We start from the raw sequence: 22,578 nt of genomic DNA, 5'->3' as shown, positions 1-22,578 counted from the left end.
ATCTAACTCTAAGGTCATGCTTCGCACGCCGAGAAACAATACATTGGGTTAATAACACTTTAATATGATTCCCAAAAATAACAATATTTAAATGTAATATTGAATTTGATCACCATTAAGATCGGTAGAAATCAATTGCTTTTTTCTCTAGATTATTTAATGGGGGATCCCACAGGAAAGGGATAGCAAACCAACCCGCCCCCATCGAAATGTGATTGATGCATTCCATACCCCAAACACCGTTATGAAATATGATTCTTGGCAATCGCACTCCATATTTGTGCGCCGAACATGACTTAGATTCTAAGTCTCTAATAATAAATTAAAGATAAAAAAAAAACAAAATTAAGTCTAAACTATTTATCTATGACTCTTTAAGTTTAAAATACTAATTTAACAAGTACTCGAAAACAAATGTAAGAAGGAAAACAAGCATTTTGAAGTCAAGTTTAAATGACTCTTATGTATTATCTAGCAGCAGCAGCCTGTTATGTATTATCAAGCAGTAGCAGTAGCAGCAGCAGGAGCTCACACGACTGAGCCATTAACGACGACCCTTCTTATCTGTTGTCAGAGAAGATTTTAACTTGTGCTGTAATGAATTGCAATGATCTCCTCCACACCATTAATCCAATTATTCAGTCAATCAAATGATCTTCTAACCTCGGCCATGGAAGACATCATAAGTATTATAATAGTCTTCGGCTACAAGGTTAGTCATATATAAACATGCAGCTGTCTATAGTTTATGAGATAGTATTCCCTACCAAAAATATTTCCAAGAAGTTTTTATTTGTAGCCCAATCAAACCAGAGTTAAACTCACTACTCTTCTGCCATTTTTCATCTGTTACAATGTTTTTAAGATGGGGTGTAACTTTCACCGCAGTTTTCTATCCAATCTGTCCCCATATGCCATGCTGCATAAATCAACTGAAATGGGGGTTATTTCAATTGCATTACTCGAATCAATATCAGCAATCCGGACTTGGTTTTGGGTTGGAGATAAATGGTTAAGAGTCTGCGGTTCCTCAGTCATTTCGCTAACAGCAATTGGGCCTGGTTCGGTTGCATGGACAAGACTGGTCGCATCGTTCTCTTCTGATCCAACTTTTGGTGCACTATCGGCAGATGGGCTGTGAATTATGAGTGCTGCAGCGTCATTGGTGGTTCTTGGAGCGGGCATGTCGTGATTATGCTTTCCTTCATATGTCGTTATAAGCAGTGTTGGATTATGAGATGATCTCTCTACGTGCTTCTTAACCCAGCAGCCCAGATTTGAGCATTTGTAGTAATTTCTACACAACAAAAACAAGAGAAGAATAATCAAACAAGAAAAATTTATACAAGAAAAAAAAACTGCGTTGAATCTTTACGTTTTCTTTTATCGACTGCAAAATAAAACAGAAGGGCTCCCACATGTTGTCACGATCAAAATTCTAGGTATTTCAACAAACTTGTACTATTGTTATACCATTTCCCCCGAGAAAAATCACGTCTATCAGGAGTTAACTTGAAAAGGTCTAAGGTTTGAACTTTGAACCTCAAATAAGATATAGACTTGACAAAGGATCAGCCTAATCAATCTAGTTTTACATTAAATGGACAGTAACAGAAGACAATAAAATGGATGTAAAGAAGAAATCTTGTGGTGTTTTAAGCCGACTTAAGAGTTCAGAATGCCATTGATCTTTTCCCGCTTATGCCAATCCATCCACCTTCAAATTTGAAGGTCAGAAAGGCTTGGCAGTTGCAAGTAAGTCCCTGGTTTGCAGCTGCAAAAGGACTGTGCTACCATACATAATTGTAGGTGGAAAAAGATGAAGCAACAAATAATCTGTAACGGATCAAGTAAAGAACTGCAATTTCTGCGAGCAAGAGAAGTACATAGCGCTAGGAAGCTAAAATACGGTGAAACACAACGTAGGGTTCATTTGCTACTTTATTTGACAGTGTTCTCGGACCGTAGAATATAGATGCATTATTTACTTAGATACGCGGTAAAAGAAAAGTTGAGAGCTAAATTTGAGGTAAAGATTGCAACAAGCACAACTACTTATTGTAACTTATATATAAGGTTCTACATACCTCGGGTTAGGATTTCCTTTCACCATTTTTCTTCCATATTTGTGCCAGCGGTACCCATCATCTATCACATCAACTTCACTTGGCTTCTCAACAACAAAACGAGGTTCTCGGGTGGATATACCCACTCCAGCAACATCTAAATCATCATCTTTCTTCCTGCTTCCAAAATTTTCAACAGTTTAGTATCTTTCCACACATGGAAGCATCTGCAACATATTGTGATATCATGTCTATTTGATTAATCACCTGCGCTTTGACTGTGGATCATCATCACCCTCAGCCTCATTGCTTACCCTGTTTAATTGTTCACCTGCAGCTTCCATGTCATCATCACTTCCTGCGACAAACAGAATGCTCATGGTTCCTAGTTATCTTAACATAGTGAGATGTTTGGGTGTTTCCATCTTCACTTGATGGCTTCTGTAATATTTGAATATTGAAAGACATACACAATTTGGTAATAAAGTATCAACTACAACTTTCATGTGTTATGTGCTTACCTCTCGTGTTGTTTATAGGAGAAAACCTATCAGATCTCTCTTCTTGGGCAGGAACTACACCCCTCGGCATAGGTGTGGGATGATCATGCTTTCCCTTATAGAGAATCTCTACTATTTTCCCGTCATGAGATAATCCCAATTGCTTTTTCACCTGGCAGTTGGGATATGTGCACCTATAATAGCTCCGGGGGAATGCATTTCCCTTAATATGTTTCTGCCCATATTTTCGCCAATTATATAAATCGCCTGCCGATCTTTCTGGCAGGACTGTAGAGCTAGCTCCTTTAGGAGAGGACTCTACTAGTTGTAGCTTATTATCTATTAACTCTCTCTGCTGCCCTTCATCAGAATCTACGTCACCTGGTAAATCATCTGTTGAAGTACCCATGTAAACTAGAATTTGTAGCAGTTCAAGATATGATTCAAATTCATGTAAATATTATTCAAACTTTTCAAAAAAAAATTTAAAATATTCTAGGTTTTAATGAGCTAGAACATAAATGTTTTTGAGACAAGCACTGACCTTTAATCTGCAGTATAGGTTTGCTTTGCTGGTGATTCGGCTCTTCCAATACATTGTTGGTCTCAATTTTAGACTTTTCGTAACTGCTCTTAAACTCTGGATCAACATCGTTAACCTCCTTTCTTATCCCATGTAAACATGGGTCTTGAATTTTTCTGCCATCAACACTTGCTGCAACAAGAGAAAGCTCATGATTGCCATTTGGGTTCATGTCACACGATTCCATGACATGCTCATCTGAAAAATTATAACAATCAAACAAGTAATATTAACGCGTTTATTCATATATCTATCAAATTTGAACACACATGATCAGAGTTCTCCCACATACCTTTATCAATATTCATAGAAATTTTATCTGATTCCTCTTGGACAGATAGAATTGTACCAACTACCATTCGACTGCTTGGATGAGGTTTAGGATGATCATGGTTTCCTCTATAGACAATCTCTGCAATCTTTCCATCATGAGATCGTTCCATTTGCTTTTTGACTTGGCAGTTAGGATGTGTGCACCTGTAATAGCTCCGAGGGAATTCACTTCCTGATATACGTTTCTGCCCATATTTTCGCCAGTTATATCCATCTTCTGGCAATTTTTCAGTTGCCACCAAAGGCCCTTTAAGATCGGACGCTATTGGTCGAACAACACTGTCCACTTGTCTTTGCTGTAACACATCAGAATCAACTCCAACAGGTACAATAGTTCTTGAAGCAACCACGTGATTTGGTGATTTGGGAATGTTTACAGACGGAGCCTGTTCATTTGAGGTGGCTGTGGGAGTTTCAATTTTAAATGATGGTGATTGTCCAGCTGCCAGTGCCTCGCGCTGACCTTGTACCTTGACTTGTCGTTTGCTTTGCTGGTCATTCTCAGGGGCATCTCCTGTATTGAGCTTAAGGCATCTACGAGACTCCAGATCATCATTATCCTTGACCTTAAGAGGAGTTATCTTTAATTTTGTACCTGCAACTTCATTCTCTCCTACTTTAGCGAGAACGAGATCAGGGGTCCCATTTTGCTTGGTATGATAAGTTTGACCATGCATATTAGATTTGCTGTCTGCAGATATGGAAGGGTGAAAAAAATGAACGACTTAATTATAAAAATGTCCAATTATGCCAATAAGTGAAGAAAATTTTATCACATATTTCTTAGGTATTCAGAGTTGTACCAACTGTCATTTCATTGTCCGGCTGCGGTTTAGGATGGCTATGGTTTCCTTTGTAGGTAATATTTTTTGTTTGCCCATCATGAGTTCGAACTACTTGCTTCTTTGCTTCGCAGGTAGGATACGAGCATTTGTAATAACTTCGTGAAGATTCATTTCCTTTAACACGTTTCTCCCCATATTTTCTCCAATTATATACGTCTTCCAGTGATCTCCCAGCTGCTATTGACAAACTACTGTCCGTGGCTTGAAAAACACCATCTGGGCTATGTTTCTTTTGCGACTCTCTGGAATCAACTTCCATAGGTAAACTTGATATTGGAGTAACTGCAGAACCAGGTGGTACTGAATCGGTTTCAGATAGAGTTTCTTTATACGAGTAGCCTTTCGTACAATTACTTTTCACTAAAGGTGGCATTTGACTCGTCAGAGGATGGCACTGATCTTGGACTTGCATCACTGTGTCATGTTTCAAGTGAATCGACCTTGCAGAAGCCTTTAAATGATAAAAGCTCGTTAGAAAATCACTACCCTGAACAAGTTCCACGCATGCTCATGCAAATAAAGATTACAAATTAGCCCAAAACTTTTCAATTGGAATGAATTTATATTTTATCTAACATAGAGTTTAAAACCTAAAGAACATTTTCAACCGACATCAGTACCCACAGGGTAACTAACGTACATATAAATTTATACTTTACCTAACATACATACATGCTTCTTGAGATTATTTACGACGGGCAATGAATCTACGTTAAGAATAAAAATTGTAAAACTGAATCCAACTGTTTTTTACATTTGAAAATGAAGAATTAATATGTTCGTAGAAAAAACACTATAACCATATGAGTCCAGTTACGATCAATGAAGGAAGATGCTAGTTATCGATAAGGAAAATCTCTAAAGAGGAGTCTAGTGAAAAAATGAATGAGCTTCGAAAAGGAAAGAGTATGAAAAAGATCTTAGCAGGATCAAATCAGAAAGAAGAACCAACACCGCTTAACTCCGCTATAGCTCAGGATCGAGTTTGTTGTTCGGACCATAAAATCTCATTTTGCCAACTTTGAACTATTAGATTACCAAACAAAGATAAGACCCACCCAACACGGTAAATCGGTGATACCAACTAGACTAATATTTGGTATCCACTATTTACCATATATATTTCCTCCTTGGAGCAACTACTCTAAACCTAGAGGTTTCAAACACCGAAAATGAAGCTTGTGTCTGTCCTTACATTTCATTAACAATCTTCTAATGGTTATCCAACCAAAACAGTAGTAGGTGTAAACATGAAAAAGAACCCACAAAAAAAGAATCAATTTTTAAATCTTCACTGAATTCACACCTTTCCACTGGTTTCAAAACATAATAGAACATCAAAAAGGTGGTGATTTTTAGATAAAATAACTAACAGTCATAAGGACAGGATCAGCTAAAACCCTAAAAATTATTTGAACTCCCCGATTGTACTATACAGCAGAAAATTATCCAGCTCTAAATTGAGATAGAATTGAATCAAAACTCGATACCAATAAAACTGAAATCAGTTTCAGCCGAAATACTAAAATTAGAACCGTGAATGATACTACTAAATTTAAGAAAAAGCCTAAGAATAACAAACTAAACATAGAATCAGAAATGATAGCTGAAAATTCATGAATTTGATTAAAAAACAAGACGTTCAATTCAGTCGAATCGGTTTAGCTATCAAATTTCATAACTAATAATACTGAAAAATATAAAAATTAGGGTAAAGTAAATACATCAGTAAGTACTAAGAATCTGACCTTCATGTTGAGAGACCGAAATGATGAAACAAAATCCTCCCGCAAAGTCTCCTCAAAACCGTCAAATTAAAGATCGTAAAATTCTAATCAGAGACCGATCTGCACTTTTGAAACTTTCAACGCGGCAAGGAGAGTATAAAACCCTAGAATCTGAATTTTAATTGCGGAAAAAGTAAATCTTTTTCCTAATCTACTCTTCTCTTCTCTAAAACGTTGCCCTAATTCATCTAGTTATCAACACTTTGAGAGAAAAAACCAAGATGAATTTCAAGTTCCATGAGCTCTTTTAATTCTTCTTTTGTTTTTGACAATTTTAGAGAGAGAGAGAAACTCGATTGATTTTACAGTAAAGAAGAGATCACGAGATGAAAGAGAAAAAACAAGTAAAGGAAGAAGGGTATTTTTGGTATTTAAGAGTTTAGTTGTTTGTTTTTGTGAACTATTGAAGAGTGAGTATGGAAAGTTGACTCATTCGCTTCCATCAATTATGATATTCTTTGACGATTTTATCCTCCGAATATTTCTTCACTGACTATAAAACCACTGGTTTACTTTTTTGGTAAACTTATTTACATAAAAGCCCTTCATTTCCTAAAATAACTCAGTGAGACTAAGGTGTCGTTTGGCAACACTAAAATAAGTTACTTTTTGCTTATTTAAGTGGAAAAGTCAAAAAGTTAGTTTGGTACGCAAAAATTACCGACTTCATTTGAGTTAAAATTTGACTTTCTTTTGAAGTTAAAATTTTTAGCTTTTGACTTCAAAGTAAAGTAACTTTTTTTCTGACATGCATGAATTTTACTTAACGATTTTTTTTTTGTCTATCTCCGCTCCACTACCACAACTAAACTTCTACCGTACCATTCTACCCTCACCACCACCACAACAAGCATTGCACTTGCCCCACCACCCTACCTCAACTACCACGACCACACCTTAACCACACCTTAACCACCACCTTCGTACCACCACCATACACCACCACATCTCGACAACAACCACCTCGTAGCTCCACCTCCACCACCATCCCCGTACCTTCACCACCACCACCATCACCATACCTTCACCGCCACCACCACCACCGTACCTTCACTGCCACCACCACCACCACCATACCTTCACTACCACCACCATATTTTCATCATTACCACCTACATATCTTATCCACCACCTTTACTACAATCACCATATCACCACCACCATAACTCCGTCACTATCACTCGCATACATTATCCACCACCACCATCGTATCCCAACCACCACCGCATTTCCACCATCACCACACCGTACTTCCACTGCCACCATCGTCACCATCATACCTCTATACCACCACCACCACCACCATCAAACCTCAACCACCACCACACCCCATAACCATACCTTCATGGCACCACTACCACCAGTATCACCATTACTTCCTATACAAGAGTAATCGTGGAAATCATAAATAAATTCAATTAAAATCAAGTATCTCTATGAGAAAGAAAAATAAAATTATTGAAAGTAAATTGAGTTACTAAACTAACTTTTTGACTTTTTTACTTTTAAGTAACATTTTTGCCAAATATATTTCTGAAATTTTTTTACTTTTTTAAAGCAAAAGAACTTCTACTACAAGCAAAAGTACTTCTACTTTTCGTTGCCAAACGACACCTAAATACATACGTGTTGATTTGATCGGATTGTGGTTGTCTGACCCGGTGGAAAAGGAATACGGACCCAGACCTAACCCGTGGTTTAGACAACTAAAAGTCTAGTTCAAACATAATTGACTCGCAAGGGGATCCGTCCATATAAAGAAATCGGTTATCCACGTATTGGCCACCATATATTTTGTGAGTTTTAGATCGGTACTTTAGGGACGCCAAGATTTTTGGGACGGTAGCATCATTCGACATGGATGATCATTATTCTACAGAACTGGTCAGTTTAATTTGACCAATTAATATTTCTCATGAGAAAATCTCTTTGGGATTAGGAATAATTCTCGTCACTTTAGCCCTCCCGTCGTCGCTCTCGTCTTCATCTCTTTTTGTTTCCGGGACAAAAATATTTACCTTTATGGTGTGTTTGGATGGCGGAATCATGAGTCCTTGGGATTCATGAGTCCTTGGGATTCATGATTCCACGGATTCATGAATCCAAGTAATATTTTTTGGCTTGTTTGGCAACTAAGAATCCTATGATTTATTATTATTTGAGTATTTTTAAACGTCTTTAGAAAAAAATATGATTTTTGAAAAAAATAATTATTTTGAAAAAAAATAATGATTTAGTAGAAGGAAATATTTTTTTTGTTGATTTTAAGTTTGAAATTTAGGTTCATTAATCCAAAATCCTAGCAAATCCTAGGGGGTAGGGTGGAATTTTGGTCCAATACAAATTTTGAAATTAGGAATCCTTAGGATTCAAGAGTCCTAGGATTCTTGGTAGCCAAACAGACCAAGGATTCATGATTACTACCAAATTTCACTTTTGATAGGAATCCTACTTAGGAATCCTGCAACCAAACACACCATTAGTCAGTACTTGGTATAGAGGGGAGGGTTATCGTAGCCATAGTCTTCATCTCTCTTTGTCTCGTCAACGTTACTTTGAAGTCTGATTTACCATGATTCCTTACATGAAAAAACACAGAAAATCTAATTGGTCATAATTCCTTAGATGAAAAAAACACAGAAAATCTGATTTACCATAATTCCTTATATGAAAAAACACAGAAAATCTAGTTTACCATAATTCCTTATATGAAAAAATAAAGAAGATGCTTGACAACAACCCAAAAACTAGGAAAGTACCAAAATATCTTAATCTTAATTTGTTAAATTTTGACTATTAATTCATCTGCATGTTCATATATCCAAGATCCCTCGAACGCTATCTAACATATTCGAGTATCTCTAGAGTGTGTCAAATTTGTTGAGATAGTAATTTTTTTTTCCGTTGTATGGATTTGGATCTCCTTACTCAAATGGACCTACTATCAAGTCAAAATAGCAATTAAGACAGAGACACAAAAACAGACGTTCTAAATTTGACCTGAGCCGATTCAAACTTCTAGTCAGGTTCAACTTAGAGAAGAAACCCTAAGTTGCTATGATTGTGAATCAATATAAAGATTTTAATAAATTAGGCTTCAATGAAGTAAAACCAAAGTGATATTCACTCTCTTTTTTCCTCAAATACCATCAAAGACAAACTGTTCTTGATCATATATATTACTTTCAGATAATACAGTATACAATACTTTCAGCTTACAAGGTTAATGCAATCAATATACAATTCTTAAATAGAATTTTAGTGATTTCAGATAGCATTACATTTTTTGTTTCAACAAGCCATAATTGTCTATTTCATGACAAAGATCAAAAGTTTTATTCCTTTGAAGAAGGCAGCGAACAAACTTATGGACCCATTATTAACCTTCCCATATTCTGCTGATATTGGTTAGTCGAATGGTTTAATGGTGGTGTCTCGAAGGTAAAACTCTTGGTTTGATCTTCTCTTGATCCATACTGATGATCCCTGTTATCATTTATAGAACCATAATTTACTGAAGCTTCAGTTGCTTGACTTCCATTGATACACCCAGGATGGGAAGAAATGAAGGAGTGGTTTTCGAAACGACCATTATGAATAATATATTGGTGCTTCTCATTTGCTCGATTTTCAGGACTTGAGCTCATTCCAACTCCAAGATCTAGGCTAACCGTGTTGATTTCTCCTGGTTTAACCCTTAATAAGCTTGAATTTGGACCTGGATTGAAATTTGTAGGCTCTGTTGTGTCGTAAGTACTATTCTTTGCAGAAGGAACATCGTGGTTATGCTTTCCTTCGTATGTTGTTATTACAGCTTTTGGATCGTGGGATGCCCTCTCGACATGTTTCCTAACTTGGCATCCAGCATTTGTGCATTTATAGTAACTCCTGTACGGCATAAGCAAGAAAAGAATCGTCATGTATAGTATATCTTAATAGCAAGACTATATAAAAGCATTCAAGATAGTTTTCTTTTCCTTTTTGACAAGTTTTCGAAGATAGTAGGCTCGAGTCAATTTCAAAAATGTCGTTTTAAATGATTCGTAAGAGAAACGTTTATGGTCCAATAGTTCATAACGCCATCCTGCAACTCATAATATGCACATTAAAGACGAGCATTATATGTTCTATGATAATCAATAATTTCAATTTTTCACAAATACAAGACATGGTTATTAGTTTTTATATTGGTTCAGTAATAATGTTTTTGAAGAGTTTTCGTTGATGAGAAACAAAACCTAAGAATATTCAGTAGACGATAAATGTTAGTTGTGGAAAGAATCGGAAACGTTGTTGGACATTAGATTAACTTTAGGAGTTGATGCTTAGGCCTTAGCTTTGTTTCTCTCACGATAGTCATTCATGTTTGTGACTGTTCCTCATCAATTTATTCATTTTATTGGATCAGATACTATCCGATAGCCTACTATTAATCTAGATATCTGACATATCCAAGAACACTTCTACCTTATTATCGGATGCGATAAGCATCTGTTGATAGTCGTATCAGAAAAATATTGTTTATACTTTATATATCTGTCATTGGATCTCGAGCCTCCATAGACAACCATGGAAATTCCAGAACACCCTAACTTGTTTCGTTTGTGCCCTTTTCTACCTTTTTTTTTGTTGAAGACCCTTTTCTACCTTTGGGGAATTTGAAAACAAAAGTAGAAACCACAGGATGCAAAAATAAGCAATGAAATTTGTCTCAAGGAGAATAGAAGCATACCGAGGATTAGGATTCCCTTTTACTACTTTTTGCCCATATTTACGCCAGCGATATCCATCATCCAGTATATCTACCTCACTTAGAGTTTGAACAACTACACGTGGTTCTCGGGTTACTTTACCCATCAGTGTAATGTCAACACCACCAATGTCTCTCTTCCTGCTTGCAGTTCCAGCAACTAGAGTTAGAAGATGAATAACACCCAATTCAAGTACCTAGCATAAAATATGATGTACCTTCGCTTAGACTCTTGATCATCATCATCCTCAAGCTCATCAATGTTCCTGTTGTGTCCTGCATTCTCTGTATTCTCATCATTCGTAGGAGAATGCTCAGGGGTGCCATTTGTCTCGACGTTATGTGAAGTCTGGCCATGCATCGATGTCTTGTCTGTAAAATGAGAAAGTTAGAAAAATCCAGCAATTCATTTGTATTGGTTTACAACAATTATCAGAATGTTTCTGTACTCACCTTCTCTAGTGTTCAAAGAAGAATACATTTCTGATCTTTCGTCCTGGATAGACAAGACTGTCCCAACAGCCATTCGACGACTAGGTTGAGGTTTAGGGTGATCATGATTTCCCTTGTAAATGATCTCTGTAACATGTCCATCATGAGAACGTTCTAGTTGTTTTTTCACCTGGCAGTTAGGATGGGTGCATTTATAATAGCTCCGTGGAAATTCACATCCTTTGACATGTTTCTGCCCATATTTCCTCCAGTTATATCCATCTTCCGAGGATTTCTCAGCTGCTACGACAGGACTAGCTTCTTTAGCATCACAATCGGTTGCTGGAAGTCCAGTTTCTAACCCCTGAATTTCCCTTGATTCACCAGAAGCACCAGTATGCGATGGATTAGAAGCAGTTACTGACAAAGTTAATTCATGTGAGGAAGCTTCAATATTCGCATTTTTGTGCGAAGGTGAGGATGCAAATGTCGGTGACAAGCACCGACTTTGCATTTGCACAAACTGCTCAGGTTGCTGCTGGTTCACTCCTGCAGAAGCCTTTTTGAAATGAGAAAGAATTATTAGGAAACCATTACATAACTCATGCTCTAGATCCATCGGTCCTCAAGCAAATTAATTCCGTAACCAAGTAAAGAAAAACATAGTAGATATACAAAATCATTCTTCAGAATAAATGAAAGAGGAGACCTCACACGAGGCTCTATCTAAAAACAAAGATACGTGACTATGCTCAACCTCATGAGAACTTTAGCACAAAGTAGTGAAGCTAAATTCAATAGGAAGGGCTCATAAAAGACTTCATGATTCCATAGCAGTCCTAAGTAGAGGAATGCTAGAATAAATCTTCTTTAAAAAAAATTAAATAAAAAAAAAAATTCTTTAAAATATGTGGTTTAAAAAACATGATCACATGTGGTTTGTTTATACTCACCTTTAATAAAATAGTGAACAATGAAGGTGGTCTTGGCTCAACATAGTTTATAAAACCCATTTTGCTGTGTTGCAATGGTAGCACACGACAGAGTGGAGTTAGAAAGTATTGAAGTATTCATTCAATTCTTGGGGCACAGGTGAAGTGTTAGGATCAATCAATAACTCTATAAGTTGGAATGAGTTCGCAATTACTATAATTTCAGTTCTTCGTTAGAGAAAAATAAAGCATGAGATTTGACCAAAATCTTCAAATAGCAAACCGACACAAAGTTATGAACTGCTACTGACTGACTTACCACACTTACAAAAAACAAACATTTTTGGTCCACCTCAGTCCTCATACATCAGTAATCAGTCATTATCAAGATCATGTCCAAGCCAAATGTTCTTTTCTTGATTCATATGATCGTACCGTAAGGACGTATCAACGTGAAACATTCTGAGCAATCCAGAAACATGACGTGTAATAGTTTCAGCAACCCACTTAAAAGTTTGCTATGTTAAGTTATCATGTGGCCCAAAGAAACATAATAAAGCTTGTACAGCTTATAAAAACAGTTTCATATTGAGTTTTCAAATAGCACAAGTAGAGTCGGTTATACTAATTAGCAAATCATTGTTTATCAAGAAGTTACCAAAGATCCGAATGATGAGAAGCCAGGACCCGAGCTTGATCTAATATGAGGTTTGAACTCGAAGTCTCCATAACTCTTTTCTTCAAGTGCACTGCTATTTGCAGTGGTCCTTGGAACCGACAATGAGTCAGACATGACAGTCTCCTGCATCATGAAGAAAGTACCAGTGGTTGGAGAGGGTTCGGCCTGCAACATCAAGTGAAATGTCTGTCAAAATCATTGATTTATAGCTTTATCTCAGGAAATGGAAAGCTAACAGAAAAGAAAGATATATTGCCCAAAAGCAAAGGGATATAGGTAAATCTGGATTCCATAAACTATGATATTAATGGTACACCATCTAGAAAGTAACAAAACATCTGATTAATCCCGCAGCTGCGATATTACCAAAACAAGATACCAAACGAACCAATGAGAGATCATTTCCCTGGGCATAACAATAAAAACTACTACTAAGCTCATAAAGAGATCGCCTTACCTCAAAGCTGAAAGACGAACAGTCGAAAGCAGAAGGTAAAAATCTAACCCCCGATAACACAACAATATAAAAGCATAAAGACTGAATGATACCCACTCACTAGCTCCCTCCAACACATTTCAAGATATTCGTTGACACATATTAAAACGTTTATCATGGAAAACAAATTCCTCCTACCCACACAAAACCCCATTGATGATGATGATGATGCTGTGGGGAAGGAAAACACACTTTCATATCGAATTTTAAAAGAAAAGTTGATAACTACAGAGAAAGACAGATTCTTCATACAAGGCATTACCAAAGAGAGATATTTAATAGATGCTCAAACCATACCAAACAAGTATAAAGAAACCCTAAACAAAATAGAGTAAAGTGAAGCATAAGAATCCAACTAACGGCCATGGTTTTGTAATCCCACTAAGCTTTTCAATTCACACTCATAAAAAAGATACCAAATTTATAATACATCAATCAATCTATACCTTATTCTTAGATGTTTCTTCTCCCAATTGTTCTTTTAAGAGTATGTATAGATTCGAAAACTCGATTTTCACAAAGTAATGACCACAATAGAACATTCCTTTCCTAATGAAAAATGTAATAAAGAGATCGAAAATGTAAAACGAACAAAAAATTCGAAATGTTTAAAAGGTTAAAATCCAAAAACAAAGACATTTGATTCAATCCGAATCGATTCTGAGAACTAATCATAGAATATCATTTCGTGTCCTCTCAAATAATCAACTAGAGATCTGAGCTAGAGAGAAAAACCGATTTTGTTTACCTTCATATTAGAGAGAAAAACCGGAGAATCAAGTAAAGTCGTGGGACTTAAACCAGGAGGAATCGTTAAACAAGGTGACCTAGAGATCGGAAGCATAGCTGGAGACATAGATTTATACCTAGCTGAGTTCGATCCAGTACCACTAGAAAAACCTCTATAATCAGATTTTACAGAAAGATTGTTTGTTTCTAAACCTTCTTGTCTTGAACCAAAACTTAAAATGTTTCCGCCATTATTACTGCTGTGTTTAAATCGAACCTCAGATTCTTCGTTTTCTTCTTCACAAACTCTTCCATAAGAATCTCGAAGCTCAGATTTCACATTATCCTCCATTAGAGATCCAAAGAGGCAAAACAAACAAAACCAGGAAAGCCAGTGAGAAGAGAGAGAAAGATAGAGAGAGAGAGTTTTAGTGAGAGAGAGAGGGAGAGAACATCAACAATGAATAAGGAAATTTCAGAGGGGTAATTTGGGTATTTTAATTAGTTTATCAGGGACTAGTTCCCATCATCAGTTTTATGTATTGAGTGGTATATTTAGTAATTTGATAGATGAATTAGGGCATAAAAGTACATGACTTGCAGACTTGCAGATTGTGTACTTGATTTTGAGCGTCTCTATCGGGAGATCCAATTTTCGGAGACAAGTCACACATGTACAGATGGATTTCTTGTACATATATACCATGGGCTCGAAATGATGAATATCTTGAATGAAAAAAACAAATGATATTTTTGCTTCTACATATTATCCCTAATAAGTAGAAAAATGAAATTCTCATAAAAAAATAAAGTAGAAAAATGAAAAACTCATATGCAAGCTTGGACGGGTAACATAAGGACGTATCTATTATCGTGTTTAAAATTTTATCCAAAACCAAAATCATTCTAAACATGAACCACTTGAAACCTCAGAACCTAAAGTGTATGCAGGTTTAGATGGGTTTGGAAACTAATTTTTGATACATTATTTGCCAAAGTCCGCCGACTGACCTATAAGGAGTCCACAGCCACCCGAGCTGCCCCAATTTTTTGTCCAAGTTACATCTAAGTAAGTCCAAGCACAACTTACACTCATCAATTATATGCAGTCACATTTCTTTCCAGTCGAAAATAGAAAGTGAGAGTCAACAGTTGGTAGCCCAAGTGGTTCCAAGGTGTTGACATAAACTCCAGAAATACCTGGAGTTCTCAGGTTCAATCCCAGAGAAGGTGGAATCTTTGGTTATTTGACTTGGGATTATTAGGGTGTAAATAATGTAGTTGAGCTTTAGGCCAGTGTTTTGTTGGGCTATAGGCCCAGTCTTGTTTCAGTTTGAGTGGGCAGTTATTGAGCGTATCACTCAATGTCAAATGTAACGACATACGTAGATCGTAGTTGAATCCAAAAAAAAAAAGAAAATAGTAAGTGGGCTTAAAATTTTTCGTTATTAATTTATAACATATGTTCTCTTCACACGAATACTATCATACAAATTGTAGATCTGCAAGCCATTTTTGAGTCTCGGATAAGCATTCAGAAAAGTTTGGCACCTTGTTGTCGGCTTTTCGCCACATGAGGTTGTAATTATCCCAAAGTTGTTTTATTCGTCATTTGAAGCAATGCGATACAATATGTATACATTTAAATACTATGGTTAAATCACTTCAATTGATTTTATCCCCTATATGTGACTCTTGTGGTTGGTTCCCTAGCGTGTCTCATTTTATGCCGATATTGAATTATTACTTCAAGCTAAGGGGCACCAGTTGCAAAAGAAAAAAAAAACTCAGAGCCCAATAATATGTAATGGAATGTTCTCCTTACATTTCATCGAAAACACTATAATACTTTCGTTAGTGTATACATTTTTCACTTCTTGAACATTAAACGTTAAAAATAGAAAATGAAAAAACAAATAAAAGACTTGGCGTGTCCATAGAAAAACATAGTAGAAGGAACCATATGTAATAAATATATCACAAAAGAGTATTTTTACCTTCTATCCCAAAAAAATACAAAGCAAAAGTTTTTTTTTTTTTTTTTATGTAGATAGCAAAAGTTGCTTGAAACTGATTGTTTGCTTGAAATTTACAACTAACTTATGCACATACGGTTGCATTTCCACTTAAACCTCTACTATAACTAAACTTGTCTTATAAAAGAGTGTTGAAGCAAAAAATCCGAAACTCTTTTCCCTTAAAATTATAATGTTTACATTTGGGCTTACATTACAAAAACTGCAAGTCTTTACAAAAACTAGTATTTTGTCTATGCATAGCTCTACTTCAGCGCACGGACAAGTTAATTATACGTTCCCATAAGTAGATTTTTTTTTGTTGAAAGGCTACCATAAGTAGATATAAAAACTAAACTGATTGAAACAAACAAATTAATAAGGAGATCTTGCATCCTTGAGTACCAAATAACTTAAATAATTTTACTAATAATGCAAAACAAGCAAAGTCCAAAAGGTTTGTTTAAAGCGGGAATCCTATTTTTGTAGACACGAAATTTGTCTGCAATTAGTCCACAACATCATGATGAGATCTGGTTACAGTATATTCCACAATTAATTTGCACTTTCATGGTAAAAGAAGAAATACATGTGATTTGATCATTGCTATAATCCCAATTAAATCCCATTATGTACTCTTTAACTAATACTTTTATTTAAAACTAGAAAACGTAGAGAACAAGACATTTTTGTGGCACCACAGTTTTTCTATAAAAGCTCTACTTTTCTTTACTACTAGGAATATGATGTTCATATGGATAAATGCAACAAAGAGGAAACAGGATGGAGGCTATAAATTTGGGTTCTGGGAAGATGGGAGGTTACCTATCGGCTATCGCAATACAATAGTTGGAACAGGACAAATTTAGAGTGACGATACAGTATGGATGTCATCGGATAACTTTTTATTCAACAACCAAATCTGAACAGTTTGTGTTGATTCGAGTAGCATCCGATTGAAATTGATAAGATATCAAGCCTACTACTGTAGGTGGTATCCAACTAGTACCAGATCCCATCCTTTTTTTTTTTTTTGGAAGTCGACTACGATCAACGTATGTCGTTACATTTGGCATTGATACATCAAAGATGTGATAAGCTCGTTAACCGCCCATTCAAACTCTAACAGCGAGATCCCATCCTTATACTATTCATGAGTTATAATTCTAAGTAGTTGGATACCTAAATTGAAACTAACACGCCGAGTGTCATCCCCACCTCACACTAGAGGATACCGGACAAAGGAGGCAAAGCCGACACCACACCATCCCCTGAACCCTATCATAACTCAGATCTGAATATCTCATAATATTCCAAAATACAACACAAACAAATTAACCTTCCAAAGGTTATCTGAGAGGAGAAAATACCCTTTCTTAGGATTCTTCTGCCCAGAGATAGAAAACCAGAATAAAGAGAGAAACACAACCTCATACTTTTAGAGGGTCACTTGGAATCAAGGCAGACCAGATGAATTACACAAGTCAAGTACCATGAAGAGAAATCATATTCTATAAAATATGTTTTTCTTTTCATATTTCAGTGTCTTCCTCCAAAGGAAGCAGTCAAGCCAAACCAAATGACATACTGAAGTTTTTAATAATCTAAACAGGCATGCACATAAGAACATAAGCAGAAATCATGTGATACGGATGAAACTTTTCGAGATAAAGCACATTCTCCAAGTGCAGTAAAAAAAACAAATCATATTATCATACAGAAGAGCTAAACCTAATAACAAGGTTGAAGTTAGTGTTTCAAAATTAGCAGTACTGCTGATAACTGCAATAGCTTAAGGATAGTAGGAAGGGCGGGCATGGTTCGGTGGAAAAACATGGCCACCGACACTTCCTACTGTTGATCTATCATACAGAGAAGCAGATGAAAGATGGTGCTCGAAGGAATAGAGTTGGGACCTAGACGAGCTTGGGTTTAAACCGTAGTTCAATGAACTAACCTGTGGACCATAAGGCCCGGCTCCAGCTGAACTACTCAGATATTGAGGAACTGTGTTATTAGGAGCAGAAACTGATAAACCACCATAGTGGGCGGATGAGGCTCCGCCTTGGTAGGTGGGAACTCTATCGAGTCCAGGACGTAAAAAGCTTGAAGGGTGATGATACCTTTCAGCTTCTGTAGGTGGGATATAATATTCAGCTTGATCTGGAGAGATCAAACCAGTTGTTGGGTTTGATGGCGTCTGGGTCATAACTGGACCTCGAGGTCGTTTATTTCCTGAATGTTGCTGGTTTGCAACAAATGCAGGGGATGTACGCTTATTTCCTGAATATTGTCGTTGCTGTTGGTGGTTGTGGTTGCTGCCAGTTGTTGGACCAGTCTGTGCACGTTTCTTCGAGGATATCAGCTTTTCCAGTTGTTCTATATGCTTGTCAAGTGAACCCTGTGGGTATTCAGATTCAAGCTTGCAGTCTTCGATGCACTTGATTATTCCCTTCAGTGCAGAAATCTGCTTTCTAGCTGCCACATCCTGCGCAAGTGAATATAGAAAATTAACACTAGTATGTAGTTGAAGAAAAAAATACAAAATGGATATGATAAAAAGTATTTCTTATTTTCTTCTAAGATACCTGCAAAACTGGAGACTGTTTTTCCGTAACCCGGACAGCATTTGCGACCTTCTTTGCTTGTGACTTATGGGCTTTTAGAAGAGGTACTGGCGGAAACATGTCAAATAGTTTAAATGCATATGCAAACCTAACTGCTTCGAGGTGCTTTCCTTTCTCAATGAGCTTTTGTATGATATCTGTGAAATGTAAGATAGAATGTAGTAGCTCTCAAACTACTAAAATCCTCAGTGTGTAGAGAGAGAATGACAAACCCAAACTAATGGAAGGAATTTACTGAGGCATATCAATAAGATAGTAACATTATCTGTTAGGATGCCGACGCACAAAATAAGGAAAACCCCGTATGCAGAGTTTCCATGGGGAAAATGTACAAACAATATCAATGAAGACAAAAATGATCTAGGAAATGCACCAGACCGCAACAACAAATTCATCACAGAATCCAACACAACAGATAGAGATAGAAACATTAGAATAAAACAATAATAAAGGTCAGGGCTGACCTTGGAGATTCATGATCACCGTAAGTGGATTTAGAGTGTTAGTAATCAAGATTCTAGTTAAAAAACTAACACGCCCCAGCAACAGTGAAGCATACATTTATATAAACAAACGAAGACAAGGACGTTCTTCAAAAAGATGGGAGCTAACCCTGGAGAGACAGTGGTAGGACCCACTGAAGTTCTGAAGCATAGACGACATTTACGAAGACAACCCTAAGACAAGGATAGATGCTTCGTAAAGGTGACAACCCAATCTGAGAGACAGTGGTAGGCTGGTAGCACTGACTGAAGCATAGATGACATTTACCAAAGCAAAACTAAGACAAGTAAAGGTGCTGCGGCAATATGCAAACCGACCCCGAGACGACGAGTTATAAGTCATTACTGCGGGACTGCAAGTGAGTACAACTCATCGAACCCATCTATCATTATTTGGCAATCTATCATCAAATCCGTTACTAAATGTATAAATTATGTGGAAAAAATGAAGCCAATTCACGAATACAAAATGTAGGTCTCGTGACCAGTGACAGGAAGTAATGGCAGTAAGGCTACCGCCTAGTCCTAAAGGAGTGAATGTTTAGACCTTTCATGTCACAGTGGTGGTCCAATTAAAGAGCAACAACGTCAATGAACCTTCAGTGAGACGTTCACTCAGGATTCTACAAACATAAATGGTTCACTCCAAGTTTAATTGAAGGAAGATTCTTTCAAAAAAAAAACTTCCCTAATACCGATATCAACAAGAATATAACAAATCTGAATGGAGAAGACCACAAAAACATAATAGCACAAAACCATTTACAATTGAATTACCACAACTAGCAATGTCTATAATGAAGAACAGCTTATGCCGATACGGGAACGGTAGCAAAAAGTGTGCGAAACAAATCATACCAACGAATCTTAACACAGTCAATGTGAAAATTTTATAAATTTCCAGATATTTACCTGGAAGTTTATCCGCAAACCCGAGGGATCGACATATATCAATTGCTTGCTTTCTCCAAGCAATAGAAACAACAAGATCAATAAGATTGTTCGCATCAAATGAAGATGTCAATCCAAATGTAGCTACAAGCTGCAATAAACCTAATGGTTCTAAGTGATTTTCTTCATCACCACTAAGCTCCCCTTTCCATTCAATAGCAATTTTATTTGCTTTTTCTTTTATCTGAGGTTTAATTTCAGGGGAAATATCCTTCAAACATTCTAATAGAAGAATACAAGTTCTTCTAGTAGCAGCTAATTCTGTATCTTTATCACCTTTAGAATTAGGAGGGAAAAACCCTAACATCCCATCTAAAACCAATTTCACTGGATCAGATGCTAATTTAATAGCAGAAAAAACTTCATTACGAATACTGCTAATTTCCTTACGGTGATTAGTCAAATAAGATCTTAATCCCATACTATCCATATTACTAACAAATGACCTAATTTCAGGACGAGGAACAACAGATTCAGAAAAAACTGATTTTTCTTTAGGGTTTTCTTTGACTGGAGGAAGAGATTTAGTTCCATTAACGGATGCCTTCTCTTTCGATTCAAGCTCATCGAAACGTTCTTCGATTGATTTTTTAATCGAATCAATGTGTTCTTCCAATTCCTTCCATTGAAGGGTAAACGAAGAAAGTAGAGATGATTGAGATTGAAGATTTTCTAATACCTTATCAAGATTTTGTTTTTTTGTATCGATGGATTCAATTGTCGTAGAATTCGATGGTGTTGAAGCCATCTGAACAAACAAAAACAAAAAGAACAGAACAAACAAAAACAAGTTTAGAACCTAGATGGAAAACCTAATTGTCTAATTGATGAGTAAATAAAACCCTAGATAAACTCAGAAGAAGATTTCCATTAAGAAAATGAGGGAGCTTTGATGCTCATCTTTAAGACAACAATTGGTTCCCGCAATTTTACACAACTATTAAGTTAGAGGCACTTAGGCACCCCCTGATTGCCTATAGGCGCTCTCCTCGCTCCCGTAAAGGGCTGCAGTTTAAGCCTGTTAATAGATATCCGGATATTCGACATCCGATCCGTATCGTATTCGAATTTTTTAAAAATATCCGAATTTTTAAAAAATTTCTTATCGGATATCTGTTTATCGGATACGGATGAATAGAATTTCTCATAACAAATATTGATCTTATAACAAATATTCTCATTAATTTGGGAGAAGTAAACCTGATCGATCATTCCACTCGCAAAGGAAAAAAGTTAGCGACTGAAACAAATATGAGAAATTTTATTCATCCCTCCATTTTGGTCCCTCCCCCAGCCCTCCGCCGATGTGGCGACATATCACTTGAATATATTTCTCACCATTCTCTCTCCAATTGCTCCACACCAAGTGATATGTCGTCACATTGGCGGAGGGGTGGGGGAGGGACCAAAATGGAGGGATGAATAGAATTTCTCATATTTGTTTCAGTCACTAACTTTTTTCCATTGCGAGTGGAATGATCGATCAGGTTTACTTCTCCCAAATTAATGAGAATATTTGTTATAAGATCAATCTTATCTTATCTGTGTGTGGGGTATTTGGCATCGTATTTGTTTATAGTTTTTAACGTGCCGTAGCTTTTCTCAAAAAAGAAATGTGGCGTAGCTGAACAAAAGGAGCCATATGGGTCCCAATTTGAAATTTAAACTGCACTAGGCCTGTAACGATAGCTTATCGGATCGAATATAGGCATATCCGTATCCGAACCGATAAGCTATCGGATACAGATATTTAGCGGACCGAGCATCAGTGTATCCGTATCCGATATCCGTCGGAGGGCTGGGGGAGGGACCAAAATGGAGGGATGAATAGAATTTCTCAACAAATATACAGGGGTGCAGTCGTGCAGATTATTTACCCACTTCTTATATTCTTCCCTCATCTTTCAATCACCTCGGACCACAACTACTATTTCCGACAACCACTATCTTTCTCTCTCTCGGACAGTCTTTTGTGGGAACAATGAGAGGGGAAAGAGGGGGTGTTGGCGGGAGGTGAATAACAAGCAGAGAATAAGATCTTGGTTTAATTCCATTCTGAAGATGTTTCATAATGAGTTCGGAGTAAGATTTGATTGCAAAATAATACAGGGACAAGTATGCAGATATGATTTGTACATCGAGATTATTTAAATTGTCTCGACATGCTGAGTTGGTATGGGCAGGACATCTAGTCTATATAACCGCTGGTATATGTAGACATGAGATTGCCCGACATCACCTCAGGCTTCTCCGTCTAATAAACCTAAGCGTCAACAACCCTTGGTTGGAGTGGTAAGAGGTATAGTCTACCATCCTAGAGGTCAAGGGTTCGAGACACGCTGACCAATTA

General features: G+C 36.7%; 2 protein-coding genes across 5 annotated transcripts; both read right to left on the bottom strand.

Moving 5' to 3' along the window:
• Positions 1 to 345: 345 nt before the first annotated feature.
• On the bottom strand, positions 346 to 14,582 carry LOC147552352 (uncharacterized). Of its 3 annotated transcripts, XM_086671996.1 has the most exons (10): positions 14,152 to 14,582; positions 12,887 to 13,072; positions 11,318 to 11,855; positions 11,083 to 11,236; positions 3,442 to 4,016; positions 3,111 to 3,347; positions 2,588 to 2,959; positions 2,334 to 2,424; positions 2,088 to 2,243; positions 346 to 1,297 (listed from the first exon to the last, which is right to left on the bottom strand). In XM_086671996.1, exons 1-10 carry the CDS (start codon positions 14,482 to 14,484, stop codon positions 880 to 882), a joined length of 3,060 nt encoding a protein of 1,019 aa, XP_086528122.1. In that variant the 5' UTR covers positions 14,485 to 14,582; the 3' UTR covers positions 346 to 879. The 3 variants fall into 3 exon arrangements, with proteins under 3 accessions (XP_086528122.1, XP_086528119.1, XP_086528120.1); XM_086671993.1 differs by lacking the exons at positions 11,083 to 11,236; positions 11,318 to 11,855; positions 12,887 to 13,072; positions 14,152 to 14,582 and adding exons at positions 4,286 to 4,778; positions 6,076 to 6,687 and having other exon boundaries at positions 3,442 to 4,173; XM_086671994.1 differs by lacking the exons at positions 11,083 to 11,236; positions 11,318 to 11,855; positions 12,887 to 13,072; positions 14,152 to 14,582 and adding exons at positions 4,286 to 4,778; positions 6,076 to 6,583 and having other exon boundaries at positions 2,588 to 2,947; positions 3,442 to 4,173.
• A 3,194-nt stretch (positions 14,583 to 17,776) lies between these two features.
• LOC147552351 (FRIGIDA-like protein 1) lies at positions 17,777 to 21,225 on the bottom strand. Of its 2 annotated transcripts, XM_086667672.1 has the most exons (4): positions 21,125 to 21,225; positions 20,190 to 20,976; positions 18,736 to 18,911; positions 17,777 to 18,635 (listed from the first exon to the last, which is right to left on the bottom strand). In XM_086667672.1, the coding sequence occupies exons 2-4, from the start codon at positions 20,974 to 20,976 to the stop codon at positions 17,940 to 17,942; spliced, it is 1,659 nt and encodes a 552-aa protein (XP_086523798.1). In that variant the 5' UTR covers positions 21,125 to 21,225; the 3' UTR covers positions 17,777 to 17,939. The 2 variants fall into 2 exon arrangements, with proteins under 2 accessions (XP_086523798.1, XP_086523797.1); XM_086667671.1 differs by having other exon boundaries at positions 20,190 to 21,163.
• Between the last annotated feature and the right edge of the window lie 1,353 nt (positions 21,226 to 22,578).

The sequence above is a fragment of the Eschscholzia californica genome, unplaced genomic scaffold (genome assembly GCF_041429995.1).
Source record: "Eschscholzia californica isolate CP2 unplaced genomic scaffold, dmEscCali1.0.p SCAF_3, whole genome shotgun sequence".
Classification (NCBI taxonomy): Eukaryota; Viridiplantae; Streptophyta; class Magnoliopsida; order Ranunculales; family Papaveraceae; genus Eschscholzia; species Eschscholzia californica.
This window is presented reverse-complemented; position numbering and strand designations above follow the sequence as displayed.